The sequence below is a fragment of the Chrysochloris asiatica genome, unplaced genomic scaffold, assembly GCF_000296735.1.
Source record: "Chrysochloris asiatica unplaced genomic scaffold, ChrAsi1.0 scaffold00411, whole genome shotgun sequence".
Lineage (NCBI taxonomy): Eukaryota > Metazoa > Chordata > Mammalia > Afrosoricida > Chrysochloridae > Chrysochloris > Chrysochloris asiatica.
The window spans coordinates 918,058-929,093 of NW_006408929.1; the positions used below are offsets into that span (position 1 = coordinate 918,058).

Sequence of the window (11,036 nt, forward strand, 5' to 3'; positions counted from 1 at the left end):
GGACTCAAGTGTGGCAACAGTAGTGAAGTTGGCCCAGGATCTGGCAGTGTTTTGTGCTGCTGTGCATAAGGTCGCTATGAGTTGGTGCCGACTTGATGCCACCTAACAGCAACAACAACAAGCCTGGATTGATATCTAAGGTTCCTTGTTTTCATTCTTGTAGGTTTGTGTTATTTTGAATACTTCTGTACCTGGATTGGATTGAGTTCTAGGTGATGGTGTCATATTTGTTAATCTCAGGATTGTTGGTTCTCTGTGCAAACAACATTCTTTATTAATTTTTAATGTTAGGTCTGATTATTACAAATTCACTGAGTTTTTGTTTATCTGAAAATGTCCCAATTTCACCATTGTATTTGAGGGACAACTTTGCTGGGTATATGATTCTCAGTCAGCATTTTTTTTTTTACCTTCAGAGTTTTGTTTGTGTTGTCCCACTGCCTTCATGTCAGCATGGTTTTTACTGAGAAATCAGAGCTTCATTTTATTGGTTCTCCTTTGCTGATAACTTTTTGTTTATACTGAGCTGTTTGGATTTTTCATTGTCTTTGATTTTGAAAAGTTTAATTATGATATGTCTTGGTGATTTTATATTGGCATCTATACTGTGTGGAGTTTGTTCAGTCTTGGATGGCTATCTTATCGTCTTTCATGATATTAGGGCAGTTTTCTGTCAGCAACTCTTCGACAATTTTCTCTATGCTTTTTATTGTCTCTACCTGTTCTGGAGTTCTGGTCACCAATAAGTTATCCCACTTTATGGTTCCCAAATAAATCTCAGGTTTTCTTTTGAAATTTTCATTTGTTCTTTCTAATTGTTCTTCTAGCTTACTAGTATTGAGAGATTTATCTTTTAAGATCACTAATTCAGGCTTCCACTGATTCAAATCTACCCCTTTGTCCTTTCAATGTATTGTTCATTTCTCAGATCTTAGTATTAATCCTCTGGATTTCTATTTGTAGGTTTTGTATTATTTCAAAATTTGATTTTATTCTGTCAATTCTTGTTTTGTTTTCCTTAATTCTTTTAAAGTTTTTCTGTGTTCTTGCTTTTCTCAATCTTTTTGCCAATCTGCTGATGGTACCTAAATATCATTCTTTTGAATTCTTTCTCAGGTAGTGCCATTACCTTTCTGCATCTTAGTCATTTGTTTGAACCACTTTCTTTTGTTTCTTCATGTGAGCTAAAATCTTCTGTTGTCTGTGAGACTTTTTGGTGTCATTGTTGCTGTTGTTAAGTGCTGTTGAATTGATTCCAACTCATAGTGATATTGTATAGGGTTTCCAAGGAGCAGCTGGTGGGTTTGAACAGTCCAGTGCTGATCCTACAGTGCCACATTGATGATTGTATGTTGGTATGTTCTTAGTCTCAACAGTTGTCTCCTGCTGGATGTTGTTAGAGAATGGAAACATGTACACTGTTTCCATTTTCTGTTCATGCAACTCAATTTAGGTTGAATTCGACTGTTGTTGTATATCTTTGATCAAGTGATATATAAGCTGATACTGGATCTTGTTCAGTGGGTGGAACGGCAGAAGATATGGTTGTGACTGAGCTGTATGGGCAGGGTCACTATTCAGTCGCCTGTGTAAATCTGCACCATCAGGTCACCATCTGTCTGTCTCTTCAAAGCTGTTTGCAAAAATTCAAGATGGCCATATCACATCTGACTGACAGTTTGTTCACCAGTTGTTTCCTCACCATTTTCTTTCTTTCTTTTAATAAATGTTTTATTGTGAATTGTGTGATAATTTACATGGGAGAACATTAGTTTTGCATTCATTCTATCATACATCATTTCATTGCTATAGTTACCATCCTGTCCATGCATCAAGCCTGCCCCCCCCACCCCACCCCATGGTCCTCAGCACACAGCCTCTTTCCCTCTCTGGATCTCAAGCCCCCAGCCACTCCATCTCTTCACGTCATCTTCTCTGCCTCCATCTCAGGCATCACTGCTTTTCTGGGAAGGGTCCTGTTCTCCGCTCTTCTCCATTGATGGTCCCAGGGCCCTCCGCTCCTAGACTGAAAAGTTAATCACTCCCCTCCTTGCTATAAAATGCCCACCTTTACATTTCCAACCCTCACAATCAGTCCTGATAACTATTATTCTCTATTGCATCACAAGAGACCCATCTGCATTTCATTTCATCAGCCCTTCCTGGACAGGCTGTATACTATTCACTGGAGACTCTACCTTCCTCCACGCCCTTTGGATCCAGGTTCCATCTTGAAAGCTTGTAAGCCAGTAACTTCTTACCTTTGTATCCCTCCCCCATTTTGGGTAGACAATGTCCAAGTTGCCCATCCCTGTCTACTCTTTGTGTGGAGGGGGTGGGAATAATTCTTGCAGCAGGGATTTGTTTCCTCTTTTGAGCTACTGCATTTATAGGTGTAGGTCAAGTTTATCAAATTGTATCAGATGACGCTTTTTTCCTCTTCTTTCTTCTTCGGGTTGAGCTCTGTTCACCCAGTTATTGAAGCCAGGTCAAGTGGGTATTATCTTCAAGTGTGAGTATTCTTGCGTCTGTCCACCCTCTTCATATCAGCTGGCCACTTCGCTCTCCACTCTAGTTCTCTGTGGCTGTGTCATTGACTCTGAGCCCATGAGTCCCCAGGTCTTGCCTCGCTGCTGGCCAATCATCACCATTTTCTTTTGCAAATAAAAAACCATTCTGAACCTCTCTAAGGTTTTTACATAGGGAGAGACTTATACTTTCTCTCCATTTATTTAACTGTTTTTAGTGATCTTTCACAAAATTATCTTTAGTGATCGTTCACAAAATTATTTGTCAGAGCGTGTGTAAATAAGTATTTGTAATATTCCTGGTGTGGTGCTGTAGGGTAAATCCTGGATTGCTAACCACAAGATCAGCTGTTCCTCAACAACCTTATACGAGTTGGAACCGACCCCATGGCACCTAGCAACAACAAGATTCACTACGATAAAGTAGCCAGGATTTCTGTGGGGTCAACATTGTCTCTGGGCAAGTCCCAGGGCACCAAATGAAATAGATGTAAATTCGGAAGGGTCACAGATTGAGACTCTTGAGAATTTAATTTATATGTAATGGAGATGAAGACTGTTCGGACCCATTTAATTTTTATCTATGATCCTCATAGCAACATGTTGAACTTAAAGCTTCATCCTACAGCAGGAGTGGGGAATGTCTGGCCTGTATAAGGCCAACAAAATCATTACATCTGGTCCTGCCAAGGCAACAACAGTTTTGCAGGTCCACTTATCACATTATAGCAAGTTAATTGTTAAATCGATAATTATGATGTTATAAATATCCAAATGACCCTTGGAAGCAAAAAGGTTTCCCTTCCCTACTATGCCTTATTTTAGTCTAGAAATGCCTTTCTGAAGGTTCAAGGACTCTAGAATTGTGTGGGTGTCTTTAAAAATTATGTTCAGCTGAGTACATGGTTTATTCTAGAGCATATGGGATGTAACAACACTAGGCTTGTTACTTGAATGGGGTAGAGCACTAGGGAAATATAAGAAAGAGAAGTCTTCAGTTTTTCTGAGTAAACTATATTGTTATGAGAAAGACAAAAAAAAATTCTCTGAGCAATGAGGTCTGATTTTATAGTGGAATTATAAATAAGTACTTGTCAGTTATGAAGATAAGTACAAGACATACTAATTACTTTCTAGATGTCTCTTTTAATTCAGTGTCCAGAGCATAATATTTTCTTTTTGCTTCTTTTATTCCCCAAGGGGTGCTACATCCATTGTGTACAGATGCAAACAGAAGGGGACCCAGAAGCCTTATGCACTCAAAGTGTTAAAGAAAACAGTAAGTTTATTGCATTATATGATAGCATCTTTAAGGAACCTGGTGACCTGGAGAAGTCAGGAAACCTGACTCAAAGGACAAAGGGGTCAGAGAGCCAATGTGAGCAACTGACTGACTCGAATCTTGATTGCGAGCATGCAATCAAATTTGTTGTCTAATGGGAACTGCATGCCTCTTAAAAAGCAGCTGGATCTCAGGCTGGATGTCCTTGGAGGGCAGAAGGAGAGTGAAAAGGAAAAACATGTAGAGTTTACAGGTAAAGTAAATCTTGCTTTTTATATAAGCAGTGTTCCTGAAAAAAGAAAAATGTATGCATATATATCTAATCACATCTTAATTTACTAGATGAGTTTACTATTTAAAAGAATCCTCAATGAATCACTAGCATGAGTAGATGTATTTGAGAAGAGAGTCATCAGCTTCAAAATAACTTATTTTGAAATGTTGGGTTTGTTTCAGCAAACTAAAATACAACTGGACAAATGCTGACGTTTTCAAAACTAACTTCCCTCATTGAGAAGTTACATTTGAACAAGAAGTAAAGATTTATATGGGGCCACTTGGTTTTGCTCTATACTCCTAGACATGACGAGGAGGCAAAAGTTAATTGAGCTCATCTCGAATAGTGAAAAAATGTAGCAAGTGAAAGGTCAAAATATAATATGAGTGCCAACATCTGTGTAATATTTGCTGACAAAAAGAGAATATTTTGTTGTTTTAAGGTCCTACTTGAACTTTCTGTCCTTAGTTTCCCCTCATAAAATCATCAAAAAAGCCAAGATGTTCTTTTATACCATTTAAATATGTATCTGTAAACAAATATGTGGATTATAGTCCAACTTTCTGAAAATGTATTTATAAAGTATGCTAAGGAGACAATTTAGTATCACCAGCTGTTTATGTATTGTCTGGCTCAGGGAAATTTTAGGACTTCATATATTGAAGCAGAGCAAAATGGCTCAGAGTTTCCAGGAGAATAGAAATAGAGTGACATTTTGAAACAATCTGTTAAAATGTAAAGCTGTAGCAAAATAACAGACAGCTTAATTTAAGCAGGTAATAATTTAAGCAGTAATTGCTACTCCATATGCTGGATTTCCTGTTGTTGTAGGCAATGAGTTAAGTTATTTCAGGATGTAAAGGAATCTTTCAAATTGATAGGTATTAAACTTTTCCCCAAATCAATTTCTGTATTCATAAAATTTATTTGGACATAAGAGCTTTAAATTTTTTAAGAAATGGAATTTCCTATTGACTGTCTATTTCTTTTTTTGGACTGTTAATTTTGAATCAAATAAATTGGTGTACTTTAGCAGTTGTTGTTGTTGCTGTTAAGTGCTGCTGAGTTAGTTCTGACTCATAGGGACCCTATGAGTACAGGTTTTCTGAGGAGTAACTGGTTAGCTTGAAACGCCAACCTTGTGATGCAAACTGACCTTGCAGTCCAGTGCGTTAACCCACAGCACCACACCAGGAGTCATATTCAAAATGTTTGGAATTCATTATCTCTTATTGCTAGTTTTAAAATTATCAGTAAAATATGTGAGATGTTATTTCTTTTCTTCATAGTTGAGGAAACTTGAAAGGGTCTAGATCTCATAAAAGTCAATGAAATAAACATTCAAAACTGACTTGTTAATGCTAAAGAGCCTTGAGGAATAGAGAGCTGATTTAGACAATATTGGTTTATGTCACAAAACTTTGGGTGAATTGAAATAAAAACTAGGTGGAGACATTTGGTGGATTTATGACTCATTCATTGGGCAAGTAAAGCTGTCTTCTTTTTTTCTCGTCTGTTGTGGAAATATCTTTTTCAAAAGGCAGGCATGGAAAGAATGTGGATGGGAACCAAGTGTCAGATTAGGCTGTGAAGTGCTTCTGTAAGGCAGATGTTGTCAAACACAGTTCCTACTATGCCAAGTGGAATGAGCGAACATCCCTAGAGAAACCTCAGCTTTGAACATGAATTAAATGGAATCCCCAGCATTGTCTCCTGGATTAAACCATGCATGTAGATGTGTAAATGAGAAGAAATAGCAGGCAAAACCTCAAAGAGAAATTGTCTCCAATGTTTAATTCCATATAGGTCATGTGGACAGAAACTTCCTTCCTAAAATGAAATGAAGAAAGCCTAAGTATCTATTTATAGAGGGAAGGTGAAGCAGGGATAATAAAACACTGTCTCAGAGAATTCAACCAACTACTAGTTGTATTTTCTTAGCGCTGTTGTAACAAAAAACACCACATGTAAGTGACTTTAAAGAACGGAAACTTATTTTCTTACAGTTCTAGAAGGTTGTTATTGTTAGTTACCTTTGAGTCCACTCCAAAGTGGACATGTTCCATAGGACTTTCTAGGCTGCAGCTTTAGAGAAGGACCGCTGCTAGCACAGTGATTAAAGCATGTGGCTGCTAACCCAAAGACTGGCAGTTCAGCCTGTCCATTGAAGGAAGATGCAACAGTCTGTTTCCATGAGATTACAGCCTTGGACATCCCAGGCGAACTTTCTACTCTGTCCTGTAGTTTTGCTGTGAATCATTATTGCCTGGACATCAATATGTGTAGATTTTTGACACACAGACAACTAGGCCTGTCTTCCAAGCACCCCTAGGTAGATTCAGATCACCAATTTTTCTGCTAGTAGTAGAGTCTTTAATCATTTGTGTCACTTAACAACTCAATTCTGGAGTGTAAGACTATGAATTTAGTGTGTCAGCAGGGCTAGACTCTCTATTTTTCTTTGAGTTCTAGGAGACGATTCTTGTCTCTTTCAGCTTCTGTAGTCCTGGACATTTCTTGACATTACGTGACTGCTTGCAGATGTACGTGTATCTTCACATGTTGTCTCCCTTTCCCCTGTGGGTAACTGTCTGTTCTGCTCTTTTTAGAAAATACCACTCTACTCTTAGTATGGCCTCATTGGCATAATAAAGGAAACTATTTCCAAGTGGAGTAATATTCACAGGTACAAGGTTTAGGACTTGAACAATTGTAGGTGTGAAGAGTTTTTACATAAGTACTTCAAAAAAAATTGTGTGAAAATGGAATTAAACTACAGTGACATTTTCCCCCTGAACTTCTTGAAGCCCCTTCATGATCTAATTCCTGACAGGAATGTTTGTATTATTTATGCAGTCTACTATATTGAGCCACGGAGTCATGGTGTGGTGCTGTGGGTTAATGTGCTGGACTGCAAAGTCAGTTTGAACTGTAAAGTCGGCAGTTCAAGCTCACCAGCCACTCCTTGGGAAATACCATACAGGGCTGCTATGGGTCAGAACCAACTCAACAGCACACAACAACAACAATAACAACAGATTGAGACATAATAAGCTGCTGTTTTTGTTGTTGTTAGTTGGTTGGTTATGTGACGTGGAGTTGGTTCCGACTCATAGTGACCCTGTACAGGGTTTCTGAGGCTGTAAATCTTTATGGGAGCAGAAAGCCTCATCTTTCTCCCATGGAACAGCTGGAAGTTTTGAACTGCTGACCTTGCAGTTCACAGCCCGATTCGTCATCAAGTCAATATTGACACATAGTGACTCTGTGCACAACAGAATGAAACATCGCCCGGCGCTGCACCAGTCTCACAATCGCTGTCACACCTGAACCCATTGTTGCTTCCATTCTGCCAATCCCTCTCACTGGGGACCTTCCTCTTTATCTCTGTCCTGTCCCTTTACTTTACCAAACATGATACCCTTCTACAGAGACTGGTGCCTCCTGATAATATATCTGAAGTATGAGAGAGGCTGGCTTCCAGGGAGCATTCTGGTTGTACTTCTTCCAACACAGATAAATAATTTAATTCCTGACAGGAGTACCTGTATCATTTATGCAGTCTTTTAGATCAAGCCATCAGAAACTATTGTGTTTGTTGTTAAGTACCTTCAAGTCAGTTCCAACTCATAGTGACTCAGTGCACAACAGAACGATACACTACCCACTCCTGTTCACCCTTACATTTGTTATTATTGAGCCCATTGTTGGTGTTGCCACTGTGTAAATATTATATTTTAAAAATTGGGGAGGCTTATAGTTCAACATTAAGGAGATCTGGTAGCATAGTGGTTACGAATCGGGCTGCTAATCTCACAGTCAGCAGTTTGAAACTACCAGCTGTTTTGCGGGAGAAAGATGAGGCTTTCTGCTCCTGTAAAGATTTGCAGCCTCGGAAACCGTGTACACGGTCGCTGTGAGTCGGAACCAACTCCGTGGCATATAACAACAACATACTTCAACATTGAGATCATGTTCAACATAATTTAACATTTATTTGGGCTATTCAGAAATGATTTCAAGACCACACAATGTTTTAATGTTATTATAAACATCAGTGATACTCTAGTAGACATTTTAAAAGAAAATGTCAATCTGTATTCCTTAATGAGAATGAAGATATGGTTTCAGGAAGAGTATATGTGAGAAAAAATGTTTGAAGTACTTTTTTTTTTATTTATTTGATATTTTACACTTAGGATGAGTCATCCTTATACTGAAGAAGTTGTCATATCACCAGCAGTGGCATCCTTCTATCCTCCTGGGGGAGGTGGCCATTTTTAAAAACTATGTTTTTGAAATTATTATCAACTCAGGGGAATTCCACATACGTTGCACATAAAATATCTAACTTTCAAGTACTAATTAGTGTACCATATCAGTGGGATTTTTGCTATGAACTTTGTAAATTGTGAATCAACGATGAAGGAAGAGACTGTAAATTTTTCCCCCGTCATACATGAGCCCATAATCATGTCCATCTTATGTGATATTTAGAAGAAAGTAGAGTAGAAAGATTTACTAAGATAGTTCCTAAGGTTAAAGACTTTGGGGTCATTAAAGATCCTGACAGACACAGCTTAGTGGGACAAATAGTGATTTACAAGATTGGACCTTTTTACAGATGTTAAAAGACTTTTGAATATGATGGTGAACTTAAAAATTCTAGCCATGAGTTGAAATATTGAAGGATTCTATGTTCAAAATATTGAATGATGCAGGTTGCATTAAAAGAAGATGGAAGGAATATATAGAGTCGCTGTACCAAAAAGTATTGGTTGATAGTCAACCATTTCAGTAAGTGGCATATGATCAAGATCCAATGGTATGAAGGAAGAATTCTAAGTTGCACTGGAAGCATTGGCGAAAACAAGGTTACAGGAATTGATTAACTAGAAATTGAAATATTTCAACAAGCTGTTGTAGTGCTGAAAGCACTCATTTGTTTATGTCAAGTAACTTGAAAGACAGTTATCTGGCCAACTCATTGGAAGAGATCCATATTTGTGGCCATTCTAAAGGAAACTGACCCAACAGAATGTGGAAGTCATTGAACATTGCTATTAAGATCACATGCAAGTTAAATGCTGCTGAAGATAATTAAAAAACAGTTGCAGCACAAGATTGACATGGAGCTGCCAATAATTTAAACTGAATTCAGAAGAGGACATGGAACTAGGGATATCACTGCTGATGTATGATGGATCTTGGCTGAAAGCAGAGAATATCATAAAGCTGTTTCATGATACACTTCACTTATTAGGGCTTTCTAACCTTGTCATGGTGGGGTAAAGCACCGGACTGCAAAGTCATTTGAATTGCAAGTTTGAGGGTTCAAGCCCACCAGCTGCTCCTTGAAAACCCTATACAGGGTCACTGTAGGTTAGAACCCACTCAACGGCACTTAACTAACTTAAACCATGACAGGTTTATCTCATTTAATGATAAAGGTATATTAATAACAGAGAAATACATGAAGGTCTCAGGGAACTCTATATGCTATTTAAAAAAAACCGGAAACATTGCCAACAAGGTGAGTCTGACTTACAGTGACGCCATAGGACACAGTAGAACTACACCTTAGAATTTCCAAGACGATCTTCTTTGCAGGTGCAGACTGTCACATCTTTCTCCTGAAGAACAGTTGGTGAATGTTCTAGTTGACAGGCAAGTGCTTAACCATTGCACCACCAGGCTTCTTCTATACTAGTTACCTTTTACTTATTTTGAGGGTACATGTTAAAAGTCTGAACTGGGTTTATGACCACTAAAATACTTCTAGTTTTAATAGAAAAAATGTTAGTACTGTTCATAATAAAAACCTGTAGATATTTTCAGTTGCACAAGGATAAGGAAACTAATTTTTATCTGGTTTCATTGAATTTGTTTCCATTCTATTTTTTTTTTTTTGTATCTATTTTTCTTTAACTTTATAATTATGTGTTTAAAAACTGTTAGCTCTCAGGGTAAGAAATTGTACAAAATGCCATAATTGTCATTGTCAGGCAACATGTTCATAGTTTATAAACCCAACCTACCTAGCATTGAAAGCCTTATTGATATGTTGTTGTTGTTAAGTGTTGTCAAGTCAGTTCCCACCCATAGCGACCCTGTATAGGGTTTCTGAGAAGCAGCTGGTGAGCTTGAACTGTCGACCTTGTAGTTCAAATGGCTTTGAAGTATGGCGCATTAACCCACAGCGCCACTAAAATCAGTGAGGGAAGTCACCAAAACCCTGATCCAAAATTACAACAGCTACCGTTTATTGAATGCATACCATGCTTCAATGATTGTAAAACGTCCTCAATTTTAAAGTGAGAAAATTAATACTAAATAGCTTGCCCAAGCTTATATAGCTAGTAAGTGGCAAAATATTAGGAAAGATTGTTTATGGAAGAATTAAAAATTATTAATAAATACTTTGATAGTCAACAATGATAAAATTAATCTTAAATAAGATAGTCATTTTTATTTCCAAAATAAAAATATACTGTTTAGAAATATTCAGAATTTGTAAAATGATTTCACTGGCATCCTTCTGAGGGGAATGAAAAATCGACCCAAACATTCTAGAAAACTTTCTAAAATCATTTCCATTCCTCAACATATGTTACCTATTATGAATCGTTAATACCACCAACCACTAAATCCAGTGAAGGTGAAATAGAATTCTATCAACTTCTTCAATCTGAAAATGATGAAACATGCATCAAGACATATTGATCATTACTGGTGGTTTGAATGAAAAGGTTGGTCAAAAAGGAAAAATCAGTACTTAGAAAATATGGCCTTGCTGATAGAAATAATGCTGGAGATCACATGATTGTTGTTGTTATGTGCCGTGGAGTCGGGTCCGACTCATAGGGACCTGGTATAGAGTTTCCGAGGTTGTAAATCTTTACAGGAGCAGAAAACCTCATCTTTCTCCGGTGGAGCAGCTGGTAGTTTC

The 11,036-nt window shown here is 37.7% G+C and overlaps 1 protein-coding gene across 1 annotated transcript in view; it reads left to right on the forward strand.

The window, feature by feature from the left end:
* CAMK4 (calcium/calmodulin-dependent protein kinase IV) overlaps positions 1-11,036 on the forward strand; it is a 410,640-nt gene that overhangs the window by 188,182 nt on the left and 211,422 nt on the right. Inside the window, exon 2 of the mRNA XM_006876760.1 lies at positions 3,729-3,807. Coding sequence (XP_006876822.1) covers positions 3,729-3,807 — 79 coding nt within the window. The remainder of the gene's footprint in view (positions 1-3,728; positions 3,808-11,036) is intronic.